The sequence below is a fragment of the Arvicola amphibius genome, chromosome 7 (assembly GCF_903992535.2).
Source record: "Arvicola amphibius chromosome 7, mArvAmp1.2, whole genome shotgun sequence".
Classification (NCBI taxonomy): domain Eukaryota; kingdom Metazoa; phylum Chordata; class Mammalia; order Rodentia; family Cricetidae; genus Arvicola; species Arvicola amphibius.
This window is the reverse complement of record NC_052053.1, coordinates 136084064-136103668: the sequence shown is the minus strand read 5'-3', so window position 1 is coordinate 136103668 and position 19605 is coordinate 136084064. Positions and strand designations below refer to the sequence as shown.

The 19605-nt window shown below is 40.8% G+C and overlaps 1 protein-coding gene across 1 annotated transcript in view; it reads right to left on the bottom strand.

Moving 5' to 3' along the window:
* The window catches only part of Hdac9 (histone deacetylase 9), a 617997-nt gene that overhangs the window by 158222 nt on the left and 440170 nt on the right, over window positions 1-19605 (bottom strand). The window contains exon 16 of the mRNA XM_038336352.1: window positions 7502-7609. Coding sequence (XP_038192280.1) covers window positions 7502-7609 — 108 coding nt within the window. The remainder of the gene's footprint in view (window positions 1-7501; window positions 7610-19605) is intronic.

Below are 19605 nucleotides of genomic sequence, written 5' to 3'. Positions count from 1 at the left end.
AAAATGAATCAATATAAGGAGTAATATTCACCCAGTATGACATTTAGCAATAAATGTTATTAAGCTCCTAATGAATGCAACTTCATGGGTTTGCATTACTATAACACTGTGCTAATAAAGAGAAGTCAGAGCAAAAATATTAGAAGTTAGTTTTTATATACTTATAACTACATTATTACTGTAGTTGACACATAAGTGAAGTTCTATATCACAAAAAAGAAAAACATCTTATGATGAGAAAACTCAGATGCACATTTGTCTTGATCTTGAGGGAATCTGAAGGGAATATTTAGGTATTTTACAACTTGTGGTATAGCTAGATACAAGCACTTTTCTTAAAGAAGTAATGTCTTGGTTTGATTTCTGCTGCTTGGGAGGAAAGGGTTTACTTTGCTTACATGTCTGGTCATATCCATCTGTGAGGGAAGTCTGGGCAGGAAGTCAAGGCAGAAACCTAGAGGAAGGAATTGAGTCAGAAGCCATGGAGGAACTTACTATCTGGCTCCCACAGCTTGCTCTGCTTGCTTTCATACACAACCCAGGCCCACAGCCCAGGGGCAGCATCACCCATAGTGCTCCGGGCTCTTCACGTCAACTGTCAACCAAGAAATGTTCCATAGACACTGCCACAGGCAAATGTAATGAGAGTAATTCTTTAATTGAGGTTCCCACTATGAAAGTGAGTCTAGTTTGTGTCAAGTTGACAAAACCAAACCATTATACGTACTGGATATAATTCTATATCATACTATGACCGAAAAAAACCAAGTCAACAAAAACAAAAACTCTTTTATTTAAGAAAAATGTAATGCATTACTAAATGGCTTCCATCTGAGGAGTCTATCTTGATTTGGTATGACTGGCTATGAGTCTACCTTGAGTGGGGATGACTGGCTATGAGTCCACCTTTAGTTGGGATGATTGGCTAGGAATCTACCTTGAGTTGGGATGACTGGCTAGGAGTCTACGTTGAGTTGGGATGACTGGCTATGTATAGTTAAGCATATTTGTAGTCACTCTTATAGAGAAATCAAACTGATATTTACTTGGGAGTTCATCCCTACTGGCTAATTTTGATAGTGCTACAAGTTTCTATGCATGCTCCCCAAAGGTCTTATCACAAGCTTCCAAATCTTGTGAGCTATAATGCCAAGTGGTCCGACACATATGCCCACTGTTTCAATGCTGGCATGAATGTTACAGGTGTAAGCAAACCATTTCTGGTGGCACTGAAAGCCTGCACCATGTGGAGGACTCATGCCTGATAATATTAACTGGGCCAAAACCCCATGGCTGAGCAGATCACACGAGCTGAAGAAGAATCCAAATCTTTTATTCTGTTTAATTGGCATAGCATTATTCTTCTCCTGAAATACTTATCCCTATACCCATAGGTAAATGCATCTTTCAACTGTCACCACAGGGGCTTCTTTTTGCAATAGATGGTGACATGAAGTCTCACCCATCTCTACCCTCGAAAGCTTCACCCTGGAAAATTCTGCCCCTCCACAAGAAAGACTACATAAACCCTGTATCCTGTTCAGTTCTCTTCTGTTTCTTGCTACAGCAGAGGCAGCTACCCTTTTGTTCTCCCAATAAATCTTTTTGTGAGGCTTGTTGTGTGGTGTATGGTGTGACTTTGTTGAATTCCTTGGCTCCTGACTGCCATGAGACCTTCCTATCCGAGCTGTAGGGCTTACAGGTGAGGCAGGCAGGAAACACCCACCTAGTCAGCCAGATTAACTGAATCAACCCTCAGTTCAGTCAATGGAGTGATTGATGTCACACATCCCAGCTCTTTTCTGGAAGGGAAGTGGAGGAGCAGCATATCTGGGAAAAAGGAGGTTGGGGGAGGGAGGTAGAAGTGGAGGGAGAGGAGGCTGCAGGTGGGATGCATTGCATGAGAGAAGAATAAATAAAAAGAAAAACGAATAAAAAAGAAAAGTAAGCTTTTAAAGCAGTACATAGCATGTACCATTTAAAGATGTTTTCTATGTTATCCCTGAACATTAGAGCCCCACCTCTCTGGGAGCGGGGCTTAGTACAGTTGATAATTGTTTTGTTTGGTGGTTTTCTGAACTACTTCTATAAAGTTTGCTCTCTATTCTTTGTGTAGTACTGTCTTCTGTTTTGTTAGATTAGTGCCCAGGTATTGCTTCAGCCTTTGTGGGGTCACCACATGTATGCAAGTGTGTCAGTGTACACACTCAGTACCTATTTGGGCACCTAACCTTGTCTTTCACTGCCAGTTTGAGGAGAGTCTCAAAGTCAGCTTGAACCAAGGGTTTAGGGCTTCTGTAGGTCTTTCCTGAGCTTGAACACAGCCCTGGGTTGACACAGCACCATAGCCTGTCATGCATGTAGCCTGCTGCATGTCTGTCATGCATGTAGCCTGCTGCATGCCTGTCATGCAGTTGTCCATCAACTGAATCACATGAAGCTTCTTTATTGCCTCCTAGTTTTCCAATAAATGACTTTGGAAGAAAACTTTTATACTGATCTTATTTTAGGAGAATTACTTTGGAATTCCATTTGGCATTATTACTAAGATTTATTATGTGGTTAGCCTAGAAACTGGACATTCTTGTAATGCATAGTTAAAAAAAAGGAGTATGTTGAAGTATTGTTCAAAGAGCAAATGCTGGCAATAACAAAAACACCCAACAGAACAATGAACTATTTTTGATGTACAAAGGAATACTTTATTACTCCAATAAAGATGCATACATCTTCATGACATGATTTTTAAATTAAAGAACACTAGAAGAGAAAACATCAATACTATTCTATGTTTTTTTAAAGACTAAAATGTTCAAAACTATCAGAATAAATAAGTAGGTAATTTCTCAAAAGGCAGTAGATTTCTATGCCTGGTTCAAAAAGATAGGGATGAGGTGGTTGTGAGCACATATTTGTTTGGCCAGCACACTGTCTCGAGTCTGACGAATGTACTGATCCATGGATAGCTTGTTATTCTCCTGCCTTTTGAATTTGGAAGTACTTCATTTGTCTTTCAAAAAAGGATTTCTTTATTTTTAATTTATGTGTATTAATGTTTTACCTGTATGTTTGCATGTGCATCATATGCATATCTGATATCCTCAGGGGTACAAAGAAGACCTCAGATCTCCTGGAACTAAAGTAACGGGTGCTTAAGATGCTACTTAAGATAGAGCTGGAATCCTATAGCCATACTGATGAATTTCTTGCATATCACCATAGAACCTCCACCTGGCGATGGATGAAGAAAATGACTGAGCCCCACATTGGAGCACCGGACTGAGCTCCCAAGGTCCTGATGAGGAGCAGAAGGAGGGAGAACATGAGAAAGAAACTCAAGACCGTGAGGGGTACGTTCACCCATGGAGATGGTGGGACAGAACTAACGGGAGATCACCAACTCCAGTTGGAATGGGACTGATGGAACATGCGACCAAACGGGACTCTCTGAATGAGGTCAATGGTGGAGGCTGACAGAGAAGCCAAGGACAATGGTGCTGGGCTTTGATTCTTCTGCATGGACGGGCTCTGTGGGAGCCTTGTCAGCTTGGTTGCTCACCTTCCTGGACCTGGGGGGAGTTGGGAGGACCTTGGACTTAACACAGACTAGGGAACCCTGATGGCTCCTTGGCCTGGAGAGGGAGAAAGGGGGTATGGGTGGAAGGGAAGGGAGGGAAGGGGGAGGAGGAGGGGAGGAGATGGGAATTTTTAAATAAAAAAAATATATAAACTATGAAAAGAAAGATAGAGCTGGGAACCAAATCCAGACCTCCTTAAAGAGCAGTTGTTGGTCTTGATTGAGCAATTTCTCTAGCCCCATCTTGTCTTTTCACACACATCAAATAATTCTAACCATAAAATGAGGACACAGGCCATCTACTTGTGCTACAGGACAGCTCCTATGTGACAGCTGGAAGAAAATAGAGGGTCGTGAAGTTTATAAACTTTATTAGCTGAATACAGGATCTTAAAGGGTTGGTTGAATTCTTTAGGTAGTATCCTACCAGGGGAATTTACTTCAAGAGTGCTCACTGAGCATGGGGGGGGGGGTTGCATGCCAAGCAAACCAACTTTACTAGTTACTCAAAGAAGGGTTGTCATAGCAACGTCACATTGCAAAATATGCACTCAAACATCAGAGACATCATCTGCCACGCACGCAGTCAGATAGCTTGACTTTTTGTTGTCATTTCTGAATAAATTGTGCAGGCAGATCAAAGTGTCATCAAAGTAGATTGCTACAGGAATTCGTAAGAGATTCTTACTGCATATTTGTTTAATGAGCTGAACAAGTATTACCACTTAGAGATATTTCTATATTCCATGTGTACTTTCTATAATGCCCTACAGAATTTCATTTTGAGATAATTACTCTTCTGGTACACCAAAAATTCCAACATTTTCAGAGTGTCTGTCCCTTGGTACCAGAAACCTATGTGAGGAATTATGCATATATGTTGTTAAAAACCGAGAAAGCCTGAAATGTCTCATAATTTCCATTCCACTCTGCTGATTATTTCCATTCTGTTCTAAAAATATACCAATTTACAGCTATAGTTTGCTACACGTGTTATATTTAAATGTCACTTTGAAGCCTTTCCCGTTTGCTGGATTCATTCTTGTAATTCTTCTGCTTTATTAGTTTCTCCAGCGCCAATCCAGGCAAAAAGGGAAGACAGGACAGGCAAGGTGAGGCGCAGCTCCTGGGTGGATCCAGGTTATCTGACTGGGTTGTTTCTCTTCTAGAGTGTGTTCAAATCAGCTTTCCATCCTTTGTGATCCCCATGATCTCCCTCCAGCTCATCTCTGAGCTCCTGACATATCCAGCCCCACTATTTTTCAAGAAAGCTCTTAATTCTTTTATGTATTTTCCAAGATAAAGTAGCACTCTCTTAAAAGATGTAATATTATGCTACACCAGTGGTATTTTATTAAAGTTTAGACTTTCTAGGAAAATGGGCAAAACATGTAAGAACTGAACATAGACAGAAAATTACAAAAAGTGGGGTTTTTAATTTTTTGGTATTTATTACCAAGGTATTGTTTACCAGTGTCCTAAAATATGCCTCCCCATTTCCTTCTTGGATCAGAATGTAGTGGACCCAGAAGTCATGGGCAACAAAGCCCTTAGCCAGCAGGTCCACCAGGCTGGAAAATGGCGCACAGAGACAAGTGAAATGGAACGACCATCTGGTTTACCAGGGGTTCACAAGGGTGTCTCTAGCTTAGTTTTTGGAATTCTCACTGCGGCTACAAATCATTTTTGGTTTCTGTGTTTCCAATGTAATTTTCCTGTCCCCAAATCAGTAACTGCCAGGGGCTCATTTGTAGTGTCAACATGGAATCAGTTCCTATTATGGTACTGTCTATCTTGGATTTTCTTTCTTGACCCTCAGAAAGAAGAGTTAACTCCAAAATCTGAAACGTTCGCCAAAGCCAGGCGAACTTAGGTTTGTGATATTTGCTTATTTTCTATGCTGACAGTCCATACTTGAGACTGAACTCTGCTTTTCTCATTTACAAATGCTCAGGGTCAGTGTCTGCATTGTGGACAACTTTCAACTTCTTCAGCCCTGCTTGGTGATCAGTCAGGAAAGACGCCCAGAGAAGCCACACAATGCTCCACAGGGTACTGGGATAGCAGAGCCTTTTTCTCTACCAACCACGCCTGCTGACTGTTTAGCAAAGAGGAGAAAAAGCATCTGCAGGAATTCTTGCTCTTAACATAAATAGCCCATGTTAGTACAGCTGGTGGCCAGCATGCCGCAGGACTCTGTGTCCACAGCTTATTTGTAACTGATCATCTGAAATGACTACCTGCTTAAAATGGAATTAAGTTTCTGTTTCATTCTCTTCATTCATAAATTTGTGAATTCTGTAGAGCCCGAGAAAGGACAGTCATGATTTTCTTGACTGTCTACATTCAAGCTAAGAAGGCTTCTAGATTATCAATGAAATAGTCTGAAGCTAAAAACAATTAGGAATTCTGAATGCTGAAGCAGAAATTTCTTTTGACATCACGAGTGGGTATGGCAACAAAGCAACCGTAAAAACTGGAATATGTAGTCAGGTTATTATTGCTTGCCACGTGAGTCCTTTTGAAAACAAGATTCTCAAATATCCTTTAGAGATGTCCACTTATCATAATTTATGACGTCATCAAATAAGAGTCATTATCCCGAAGGCACTACGGGGGACAGCAAAGCCTGCCCAGAAAGCAGAATCCCTCTGACCTTTTGATTTATCATTTGCAAAGATAAGGCCTGAAAATTAACCATTGCTTTCATTAATGGTCCATTAGTCTCCAACAAGCAGTTAGTGTCCCCAGGCTCAATCTTGTCAAACACACACAGGCATTTCTTTAAAAACAACAAAACCCTAGAACCTACCACATCCAGAGCTTATTTCTATAAATTCTGACTTCTGGGAAAGATGACACCACAGTTTTCAGTACCACCCTACATTTTCAATCACCAGATTCAGGTATAATTTGAATAAAAATTTCATTTAACCCTAAGAATAGCCATTCTATTTGAACTTTATCTTAGATTCACAAAACTCCCAGTACATATATTGCTGGTCGGGGTAATTTCCCTCAAGCCTCACAACTGCTAAAAATACCAGACCAATCACCGTCCCAGATCACGTTATGAAGTGTGTGAACTAGTGCATTAAACCTGTGTTAGCACCAACCAGGTTTATTGGGGTAGCTACATTCAAGACACACATGGCATACCTTTAAATAGCACTGTTAAAATACCAAATAAAATGTCAATGTCTGTCAGGTCTCTGGTTTTTATAAATTGTTTAGACTGGAGACGTTGGAGTTTGGACATTGTTCTTTTCATATGGAACATAAGGAAGAGGCCATAGAAAGAGAAGAACAATAAAGCATAGCTCATGTTTGAAGTTCTTTCATGGAAAAACATACTTCGGTTCATTACCCATCCAACCAACAATTTCCTCCCAATCCTTCCGTCTGTGTTGACTTTCTCCCCCTCCTCTCTCTCTCTCTCTCTGGGTGGTATTCTGAACTTATACACACTACTCAGGAACTGTAGTTCCTAAGTCACTTCAAAAGAGAATGTTGGGAGAGCATCACAGATCTCTCTCTCTCTCTCTCTCTCTCTCTCTCTCTCTCTCTCACACACACACACACACACACACACACACACACCACACAAACACCACGCACTCACACAGACACACACGCCCCACATCGTATTTTTAATATGGACCACAATTTTGTTCACCGTGACTATGGTCTTACAAATACACTGTTGTGCTCTGACTACAGAACATTCCAGAGAGGAGTAAAACTCTTCAAGCAGGAACTCCTTACAGAGGAGTTCTGCTCACACCTAGTGACCACCTCCTTGCCCTCCTCCCTCCATCTCTTCCCTTTGTTAACACACTACACCCTCCACATCCCCCAAACAACAACATCTCTGTTTCAGTGTCTTCTCTGGATTTCCCACACTTAATGCAACCCAGACCTCACCTTCAGCTCTCCTGAGGCCACTTTGGAAGCCAGCTCAATGACACAGCCAACAGCCATGCGTGCAGCACCGGACGAGTGAAGCTCATTCCAAATGGTGTCACTGTCCACCTGAGCAAACAGTCAGCCGGGCCCAAAGAAGGAGAGAAAAGGAAAAGAGAAAAGAGAAGGGTGAGAAGAGCGTGGGGTGGGAGGAGGGGAAGAGAAAGCAAACCCGCGAGGAAGGGCCTGTAGACTAAAGGCTATGTGCAACAGCTTTAGTCTGCAGGCCTGGCCGGCTGAAAAGACCTGCTGGACACGGCTTTGCATAGACTTTTTCTCTGCGCTGACTTCTCCAATGGAAACACATTCCTGCCATGCCTCACTGCCATTCCCTGTTTAGATTTCTCATTACAAACAGCATTACATAGGCCGGATCTGGCTTAGGTACAGGCCTGCTAGAAACCAGGCCCCAGCAGTAGGTAGAGCGAAAACCAAGAGCACTTAGTTAGACATAAAAATCGGATTTGCAAGTGCTGGAGAGAGAACACGCCATTCTGACTGCAGGTTTGTCGGGAGCCAAAGTCAAGGTTCAGGCAGGTAGCAGTAGCAGGCAGTGAAGAGGAAGGAGCAACGGTGGCTCAGCCCCCAGCACAGAAGGGACTCCTGGACCTCCCACTTAGAGGGATTTGATTTACAGAGACGCTTCCTTCTTGGACAGGTGCCTTTCTGAGGTTGGTTCCCGTGCACACTGCTTGTGAGCCACAGCACCTCCTGTGCACCAGGGCACTGGCGCCTGTAGGAAATGCCGCTGGTTCTTTTCCATGCACACACTAAGAGTGCATGTATTAAGAATATTAAATATACAGTAGTAGTGGTTTTAATTATAACGTGTGTCCCACATCTTACGTATCAAGTATTTCAAATATTGAAATGTTGGTATCAAATGACAGGCAGCTCTGATATCAGATTTCAGAGTGTGTAAACCATGTGAAGTGTTAATAAATGAGATTAAATGTTTGTGGATGTAAATATCAAGCCTTTGCAAATGGGCCAGAGAGGGTTTCCTGCTCAAAATAAGATTTGGTTTTAAAAAGTTGAGAATAAATCTAAGGCAAGTAACATGGGAAAATGAAATTGATAAAAAACAAGGCATTCTTGCAAAGCCCTAACTGGTTTCATGAGTCATATCACGTGTCTATTCATTTCTCATGCAATCATGATTAACTCAAATCATGGCAAGCTGTCAACAATAGAACCAATAACACAATCACATTGTTGTCTAGGAGTCCTGGGCACACGGGTGCTCAATGCATGCTTGAGGTTCTGGCCCTTATCCAAACAACTGTGACCCCAAGTTGTCAATAGAAATAAAAAAGCATGAGAATTATATAATCATGCAAACACAGATAGACACACAGAAAATAAGGTCCGTGTAGACAGGGTGGCTGTGAGGAGATAAAAATTTCAAGCCAATCTGCTAGGGGAGACCTCATAGCTTTATTATTAAACCTGGGTTACACTGAGCCAATGATTAAATTCTCTGTGCCCCAATTTGCTTATCCACGAAACCATCTTGAAAATCATCAGAGGTTAACAGCATGAACTGTTTTTCCAGAGGCTCTGATCTAGGTTTCTGGTAACCACATGGCACATCTTCACACAAACAAAAAAAAAATAATCTAGAATATCATGTGTGTATGGTTGCTCCAAGGCTGAATAAGGAGGTGAGAAGCAAAGGGAAGCTGCTTTGATCCCAGCCACTGCTGCACCCATACAGCACCAGGCACAACTGAGCCCCGGGAAACGCTTCATGAACCACTGTTGGTTGGCGTCATATAGCATAGAATCAGCGTTCACATCACTACACACCCACTGCGATCATAGTAGAGTCTAAATGAATGAGAGCTTGACCTGAGAAGTTAAAGATTTATCACTGAATCCACAGTAGCCAGACTGGACTGAATAACCACGTAGATTCTAAGCACCTTGACTGGTCAATTTGGAACAGTCAGGCATGACTCATTTCTACACATTCTTAAGGCAGCTGGAAATTTCCTTCTAAAAATGTGAAATACTCCATCGGGTTAGAAGTATTAGCTGTTGCTGGGTGGTGATGGCAGCACATACCAGCACTAGGGAGGCAGAAGCAGGCAATCTCTGTGAGTTCAAGGCCAGGCTGGTCAACAGAGCGTGTTCCAGGACAGGCAGAGATACATAGAAAAACCCTGTCATGAAAGAAAAAAAAAAAGTGGGGCGTAAAGGAGAAAAGGTAATTTTATCTGTTATTTCAACTGAGGACAAGGTTGGATTAGTCACAAGACTAAAAGGCTTTGGTTACCACAGATACTTTTTTTGTGTGTGACATCCACCTGCATGTTCGCACACCTTCTGCTTTCTGGAAGTATTTTGTGTTGATAAACAGTCTGTGCCTGTACAATTAGTAGTAGTGCAGGAAACAGTGGTGGTGACGGTGTGATTTTATGTGGCTAACATCTGTCTAATATCCAATATGAGTTGTTATTTGGGGATTTTAGTAGTAAAGATATAGTTATTGTTCTCAAAGCCTGGTCAATAGATTCTTGAGATTTTATGACTTATATCCAAAGTTTTGCTTATCTCCAAACACATCCTCTTTTAGGAATCCATGGTATTTCTCACATGTTCATTTATTCATACGTAACTATGCAGGATGCTTATGTAGAACTGCTTGAATGTCTGTGTTATGTACAGTTTATAATTAGGTGGTAAAAATGAGCAAGGTTTGCAGAGATCACCCGATCACTGGCGTCTAGATTTATGAGTAGTTTTCTTTCCCTCAGTGACTCAGCTGTGACAACATGGCACAAGCAGGGTAATTTGCACAGCACAAGTGCATTGGACACAGTTAGCTTTGGCCTGCAGATGGCTTTCTATTCTCACACAGCTTTCCCTTGTTCTTAGGGTCTAAGTGGCTTAGAAGGCCACTTGCCCTATTAGATGAGGAACCCATTTTTCTAATTTCATTTACTATTAATTATTTTCTAAATGCTTATTAATCCCTATCATGGGTTTTGGATTCGCTGTATAAGTTTTGGAAGAGTTTTAGGGATATCAAGGCTCTATCCCCAAAAGTTTGTTCACCAATCCATTTACAAACACACTCCCAAGACGCTATGGCTCCAAATGGCATTGCAGGATCAACTTAGCGATGAAACATGCCTCACCTGTATTTCCACATCTTACAAGACCTCCCGCAGCATAGTTAGATACTCTGGTGGCTGTATTAGCCAGTTAGCGAGATCTGGAAGGGACTGTTAGCACATGCCAGACAGATCCAGGGAGGTTAGCAAAGTGGTTCAAGGGAAAAGACTCTGCACTCATGTTTGACACCTTTACATTGAGTTTATACTGAGATTCGGGTACCACTTGATGAGAAAACTCTAGAGTGAGGTCAAAGGTCAGCCAATGATCATACTGATGCATGCCTAAGAGGTGCTTCCTGTCTGGTGGGAATGGTAGTCGCAAACACCCAGGACCAACTAAGGCTATACTGCTAGAAAGCCTACAGAATCAACTGACTACAACTTAGTCCGTATGGAGTCTATGACAGCAGCCCTGGAGACCCTAATATGAGTTGAGTTGAGGTTGCTGAGGTCCAGTGACGAGAGTTCCAGGTTGTAGAGAAGTCAGAAATCAGGGGTCAGTCACCAGGTAGCACAGTTTCAAAGTCAGAAGGCCAGGAACAATCAGACTGCATTAGGAATCAGGTTGCCATGGAAACCTGAGTGTTTAGAGAACGGAATGAGGATTCAAGGACCCTTTTGGTGTCCATCCTTCCTAAGGCACCCAAACGTTACCTCTGGAGAAAATTCAAGAGACTGAGTATTGCTCAAATAGGCTTAAGCCAATCATGAGTGGGTCTTAAAACGATAGAATTTTTTTCTGAAGGAGGGGATAAAAGTATAAGAGACCAGTGTATTACTAATTGTGAAGATCAGTGTTACTGGTAGAAAAGGGGAAATGCTCATTCAGCAGTGCTGAGGGAACATAGAGTCCTCTGTCTTGCTTTCCTTCTCAGTTTTGCTTATTTATTTTGAGACACAGTCTTGCTATGGGTGTTGGGCTGACCTGGAAATCATAAATCAACTGCTTCAACCTCCCACGTACTGGGTTGAGAGGTGTTTATCACAATGCCTAGCTTTAGTGATGTGACTTTATTAATATCAGTGTTAATTTTGATCGTTGTGTATTGAATCCCCTTGTCATGCTCAGCAAATGTTCTACCAACTAAGCTACATCCTCAGCCTTTATCTCATTTTCAAGGACAAAAAATGACTTGGCTAGATCCCAGGGGAAAATATTTATCCCAGGTTCTGAACAAAGTCTCTGAAGGCTACTTGTTTATCATTGATTTTATTGAGCTATATATTTTTCTCTGCTTCCCTCTTTTCCTCTCCCCTCACCTCCAAACCCCCCAGGGTCCTCATGCTCCTAATTTATTCAGAAGATCTTGTTTTTTCTACTTCCCATGTAGATTAGAACTATGTATGTCTTTCTTAGAATCCTCATTGTTGTCTAGGTTCTCTGGGATTGTGGTTTGTAGGCAGGTTTTCTTTGCTTTATATTAAAAAACCACTTATGAATGAGTACATATGATAACTGTCTTTCTGGGTCTGGGTTATCTCACTCAAAATGATGTTTTTCTAGACCCATCTATTTGCCTGCAAATTTCAAGACGTCACTATTTTTTTCTGCTGTGTAGCACTCCATTGTGTAAATGTCCATTTTTCTTATCCATTCTTCAATTGAGGGGCATTTAGGTAGTTTTCAGGTTCTGGCTATGACAAACAATGCTGCTATGAACATAGTTGAGCACACGACCTTGTGGCATGATTGAGCATCCTTTGGATATATACCCAAAAGTGGTATTGCTGGGTCTTCAGGAAGGTTGCTTCCTAAGTTTCTGAGAAATTGCCATACTAACATCCAAAGGATCTGTACCAGCTTGCATTCCCACCAGCAATGCAGAAATGCAGAAGTGTTCCCTTTTCCCACAACCTCTCCAGCACAAGTTGTCATCAGTGTTTTTGGTCTTGGCCATTCTTACAGGTGTAAGATGGAACCTCAGAGTTGTTTTGATTTGCATTTCTCTGAAAACTAAGGATGTTGAACATTTCCTTAAATGTCTTTCAGCCATTTTAGATTCATTTGTTGAGAGTTCTCTGTTTAGGTATATACTCCATTTTTTATTACATTATTTGAGAACATTCAGCCCCCAAAAGGATATCTCCATCCCTCCCTTCAGGGCTCAGGAAACTGAGGAAGAGGAGGCAGAATGAGTGGAACAGCCAAAGGGGATGGAGAACACCAGGAGATCACAGCTTTCTAGACACCACAGGGCTGGTGCACACGTGACCTCACAGAGATTGTGGCAGCATGCACGGGGGCTGCATGGGGTCTGCACCAGATGGAGCTAGCACAGATGGGGCTAGCCCTAGAGCTGAAAGGACAGGTTTACACACCCAGCCTCCATTCCTAACCCAGAGACTGAAGAAGGACACTTAAAAGAAATTCCACACTAGCTCAGAATTGAGTACAATAGAGGGTTATTTATTTAGGGGTAGACTCACAAACCACAATCCTCTGCCGAAATGGAGAACAGCAATGGAATCCCACAGCCCAAAAAGAGGCCAGACATGTGCTTTATGTGGGCATAAATAGTATAAGAGGCCACGCACAAGTGGGCAGGTAACTTAAAGACTACTGGTTGTAGGAATTCCTACAGCAAGAGGCCTTCTCCAATTGACAACTGCTTGAAAAGGAAAGTTCCGTTTTCTTCAAGGGCCAAAGGCGAGTCACTGAGGACAAAGCCTGAGGCATGTCCCTGCCCAGCAGTAGATGACCGACCCGACACAAGGTGAACTCAGTGATAGTTGTAGAGGTTTCTTGTTTCATGATGATTTGTCTGGGCTTTTTTTTTTTTAAACCTTACAGGTTTTTTGCTATGATGGTTTCTGATTTTGTGCTTTGTGGGAATCCTGTGTGAGCAAATGTATGTGTCTATGCATTTGTATCTGCTTTTCACGCTTTCTTTGGCTCTTTTTCTTCCTGTTTGTTTTATCCTAGTATAGTTTGTTTTTAATTGCTTGACTGTTTTCTAACAAGAGATAGAAAGAAAGAAAGTGAATCTGGGTGGGTGGAGAGGTAGGGAGGAACTGAGGGGAGTCGGACCGTGATTAGAATATATTGTATGAAAACAAATCCAGTTTCAATTCCAAAAAAAGAATTCTAATTGGAGGAAAAGTAATATGGAGCTATCACGATAACTTAGTAGGTAAGGGCATATTTTTAACCAAACCTAGGATATGAATTCAGCCCTTAGAACTCCCATGGTAGAAACAAGGATCCAGCTACAATGACAGGTTGTCCCCTAATGTTCATATGTGTCCTGTGCACGTATATCCACACTGCACCCACACAATACAAACAGATAAATACACACACCTAATAAAAACTAAAGTATCACATGCTTCACAGTCAGTGATGCTGAGCTAGACGGCCCTTCCCTGGCAGCACAGAGGCATATGGATGGGGGGTGCCTTCCCCACATTGGCAGCTGGAAGCATCAAACCCAAGGCATGGTCTTCCTCCAGCCAAGGCCACCAGCACCGCCCGTGCTTCATACAGAAAGCTCTTTCCTCCGTCACTGTATTTTCATGGGTGAGTCCCTCTCCCACCAAGTGAAATCCAGTGCTGACAGCAACTCCACCCATCATGACCAGAAGAGGGCTTATGTGTCCTATGCTGACTCCCTTCTAGCCTCCTCTTTTCAGGTAGGGACCCCAAACACAGGCTGCTAATTCCATCCATTCCTGACAAGTGTTCTTGGGATCTCCCCTCCATCTTGAAGCCGGGACCCTAGACTCTCGTCCCCAACTCCATCCATCCTCAAGGGCACCAAACCCACACTAGCAACTCCTAGAAACCCACACTCCTGCTGCCCGTCTGTGGACCACAGGTCTGACACCCTGGTTTGTAACCCCTCCCGTCTCTCCTCTTTGGTTAGGGATCTTGGCCTCCGATGACCATCTCCACCAGCATCCATTGCCTGAGAAAGAGCCCAATCCCTTTCTCCACTCTCCTGAAAATTATCTGTGAGAATCTTCTAACTCTATAGGTCAGCTTCTGGGTTTAGAAACCACATTTAGCTGAGGTGAGATTACTGTTGCCCCATTTAAACACCAACACTGAGTTGCCCGAAGACTAAACCCTAAGCCCAATGCAGCTAGTCTGCCACCTGATAATCTGTGGTAATATCAAACAGAGATTCAAACACCTACTCAAAGGAGAGAAAAGAGTTCGATGCCAAGAAACACTACCTATAACCTAGCTTTAGAATGCCTAGTAATAACCACAAACACAAACATGAATAACCAAAGCAACATTTTTTTCCCAAATCAGTACTTCAGTAGTAATGTTTCCTCAGAAACGCTACTTAGATGGCACACAAAAGCTATAACTTCAAAGTAACAAGAGCATGCATAGCCAGGAACCTGAAAGATGTAACGAATAATTACTAAAAGGAAACTGTAAATATACAAACAGTGGACTGAATAATAAAAACAAATCAAGACACGGAAATAGGATTCATGAAAGGATAGAATAGTTTAAAAAGTCAAAATGAAATAATACTTCATGTGAAAAATTTAAGAATTTGATCAAATTAATAGAAAAGGCCTTTTTAAAAGAGACCAAATAAAGTGGAAAAGAGAGTATCCTATCACAAAGACAAGCTAGAGGAACTAGACCAATCGAAGGAAATGTTAAATACATCCCCTCCCAAAGAATCCAAGGGAACATACAGGAATTCTAGGATGCTATAAATAGACAGAATAGAAAACAATAGATATAGGAGGAGAAGAAGGGGAGGATGGGAAGGAGAGGAGCATCAATGTGAAGGCAAAAAAATAAAATTAAAAATTACAAAAAAAATCATAGGAAAAAAACTTTCCCAACCTAAGAAAAGAGATACTTATCAAGTGTCAGGATGCATACAGAACACTTAAAGACAAGACCAAGAAAAACTCCCTAAGTTGTCTAACTGACAAAACAATAAATACAGGGAACAAAGAAAGGATATTGAGAGCTGCGAAAGAAAGAACAGGGTGTGTGAAATGGAAACCCATCATAATAACAGCTGGCTTCTGAGTGGAGGTGATGAAAGTCACGAGGCATTAGACCAATGATCTACAACTTATAGAAGACTACAGATGACAGCCCAGACTACTACACCCAGGAAAACATTACGTCATAACTGAAAGAGAAAGAAGCAATTTCCATGATATAAACATATTAAAAAGCAACAAGAAAAGTTAAGAAAGGGTTTTCTTAATTTAATTTTCATTTAAAGGAAAAAACTCAACAAGATATCACAATCCTAAACACACATGCACTGAAGCAGGAGTGCCCAGCCTCATAAAAGAAGCACTATTATACTAAAAACCACAGACAATCCGAACACAGTAAGAGTGGGTGATTTCAGTGCCCAACGCTCATCAATGGACATGTTATCTGGTATTAAATCTAAGTTGAGGAACACTGTAGTTAGATGACATCATAAATCAAATAGGTATCAAGAATACACAAATATATAAAGCAGGTATCTATAGAACATGCCACTCTAACACTAAAGGATATGCATACTTGTCAACAACCCAGGGAACTTTCTCCAAAATATATTACATGTTAGAACACAAAGCAAGTCTCAATATAGAAAAATCGAAATCATGTCTTGCATCCTATGTAACCACTATGGAATAATGAGAGTTTCAACAACAGCAAAGTGGATAAAAGGGACACAGACTCATCGAAGTTGAGCAACACTCTGCTGAATCCAAACTGGGTGAAGGAAGAAATCAAAAAGGAAAATTTAAAATTCATAGGATTTAACTAAAACGAAAACACAGCATATCCCAATCTATGGGGCACAGTGAAGGAAGTTTCAAAAGGAAAGTGTATAGCACTATGTGCCAACATAAAATATTATAACATATCTCATATTAATAACTTAATGACACATATGAAGTCCTTAATAAACAAGAAAACCAACAGCTCAAAAGTACATGGGAAGAAATAGTTAATATCAGGCTGTAATTAATAAAACAACAATGAAAAACTTACAAAGAACCAATGAAACAAAGACTTGGTTATTTGAAAGGACCAACAAGATTGATAAATTCTTAGTTAAACTAACTGAAAAAGGATTCAAAATAACAAAATTCGAGATAAAAGGGAGAGATTACAATGGACACTGGAGAAACTCAGAAAATCAAAGAAAATACCTTTAAAAACTTATAATCCATCAAACTGGAAAATCTAAAACAAATTGACCAATTTCTAGATATGTACACTGTGCTAAAGTTAAATTGAGATGAAGCAAATAATTGGAATAGACTCATGACATCTATTTAGATAGAAACAGTAATTAATTTTAAAGGGCCAGATGGATTTGGTGCAAAATTATACCAGACCTTCAAAGAAGACCAGCAACAGCTCTCAAATTACTCTAGAAGACAGAAATGGAGGGGACATTTCCAAGTTCCATATGACCCTGATATGAAAACCAAGTGAAATCAACCCCAATGAAAAAGAAAGAAAGCAAGCCAACATCATCTTAGCTGAAGAAAAATTGAGATTTCTGCTAATATTGTGAGCAATTCAAGGATGCCTATGCTAACGTTTTAACTAAAGTGATAGAACAAGTAAAAGAAATAAAGTAGTTACAAATAAGGAGAAATAAAGCTATTTCCAATTTCTGACGATATGATTATATTCAGAAAAGAACTGGAAGACTCTACCAGAAAATCCCTACACCTAATAAATACATTCAGCAAAGTGTCATGATATGAAATTAACATACAGCTGGGTGGTGATGGCGCACGCCTTTAATCTCAGCACTCGGGAGGCAGAGGCAGGTAGATCTCTGTGTTCAAGGCAAACCTGGTCGACAAGAACTAGTTATAAGATAGCTAGGGCTATTGCCCTGAGAAACTCTACCCTAAAAAACCAAAAAAATTAAATAAATAAAATAAAATAAACACACAACAATTGGTGGTCCTTTTATAACAAATCGCAAAACATCTAGAAAGAAATCAAAGGGGGCAAAACCATTCAAAAACACCTTGACATATTTTGGAATAACTGTAACCAAGAAAATAAAAGTGTTTGTACAAAGAATAGTTTTTGGACACTAAAAGAAAAGAAAAATAACTTGAAGGAGATACCAGAAGATGAAAAGAACTCAGTGCTCATGGATTGTCAGATTAAATTTGTGAAAATAGCCACCCTACCAAAAACAATCTAGATTCAATGAAATCTCCATCACAATTCCAAGGCAATTCTTTACAGAAATGAAGAAAAAAATCTTAAATTTCATATGGAAATACAAAAGACTCAGGATGTCCAAACAAGCCTCAAAAACCAAAATAACAACAACAAGAACAGATCTGCTGAAGGCATCACCGTCCCAGGTGTCAGGTTACACTTTGGATTGACAGCAATACGGACAGCATGGCACCAACACTAACACAGACTCCGTGATCAGTGGACGGGAACTGATGACCCATATGCAAATCCACACCCTACAGCCCACATAATTTTTGACAGAGTCCAACAATACACAGGTGAAGGGAGTATCTGCAACCAATTGTGTTGGCCAAACTGATGACACCATGTGGAAGATGGAGGTCTGATCTTTATCTCTTGCCCTGTGCAAACTCAAATCCATGTGGAACAAGGGGTGGACACCCTGCACTATGTTTAAAACCATTGGCCGAAGGAAGTCTTTTCTCAACAGGACCCTAACAGTGCAGGCATTAGGACCAACAATAAATGGCACTTCGTTAAGCTAAATTGTTTTTAATAGAGTGAAGAACACTATCACTTGGGAGAAAAGGCAGGATTTGAAATAAATTTTACCAGCTATGCATATGACAAAGGATTAATATCTAGAATATACAAATACCTCAAAAAAATAAACATTGAGAAAACAAACAACTCAATTAAAATGGGGCATAGAACAAAACAGTTCTTGAAAGATGATATACAAGCCGGACAGTGGTGGCACAAGTCGTTAATCCCAGCACTCGGCACAGAGGCGAGTGGATCTTTGAGTTTGAGGCTAGCCTGGTCTACAGAGTGAATTCCAAGATAGCCTGAAGCTGCACAGAGAAATCCTGTATCAAATAGGAAAAAAAAGATGAAATATAAATGACTGAGAGACATCTTTAAAATGTATAACATTTTAATGCAAATTAAAACTATTGTGAAACAATCCTTAGAAAGGCTCCACTGTCATGGCCAGGCTGGTTCCACAGGTATCACTTCTGCTCAGGGTGAGGATGAATGATCACAGATGAGATGGTGTCTGTGTTCTGTCTAAATGGGCAGTGGCTATTGAGTTCCAAATAATGTTTAAGGAGTGGATGGCATGGTGTTTTAATAGAAGTTCTAGTTGCTATACAGTTAGAGGCAACATTTTAATTATTAATATTGGTAAGAATCAACTTTTTAAAAGTCCCAGGGCATGCTAAACCAGACAATCTGTGCTAAATATTTGTGCTCTTTATCTATATTCAGTTAGTCATTGGTTTATCTATTTTACAGTGCTGGGGATAGAACCCGAAATATGGTACATGCTGGGCAAATCTTCTACCACGCAGGTATTGTTACCCCAACCGTTGGAGGGCCACACTTTACACAAAGTTTAAAAGCTCCAAAGTGAAGAAGGCAAAACCACAGCTCATTTGAACTAACCAGGCTGCTTCCTGTGTAGCTGAGATCAAAGCTTAGCCCAGGAGACTCCTCAGGGTAGGGCATTTGGGAGGCTGACCTCCGAGTTCAGGAGGTGTGCTCATGATTCCAGCTCCCGTATCAGGGCTGCCACTAGAGAACAGTGGGTTGGACAACAATTAGGGGTTTTATTCCGTTTTTATTTTGTCATCTAACCTCATCTTTAGTGATTAGAAATTATTATCTTTTATAAAAGTACTGCTGCATAACAGATGGGAAATATAACATGAGTAAATACATGTCTTGCAAGCTGTGATGGCTGGAGAAGCTTTAATTTCACAGAAAAGGACTTTCTT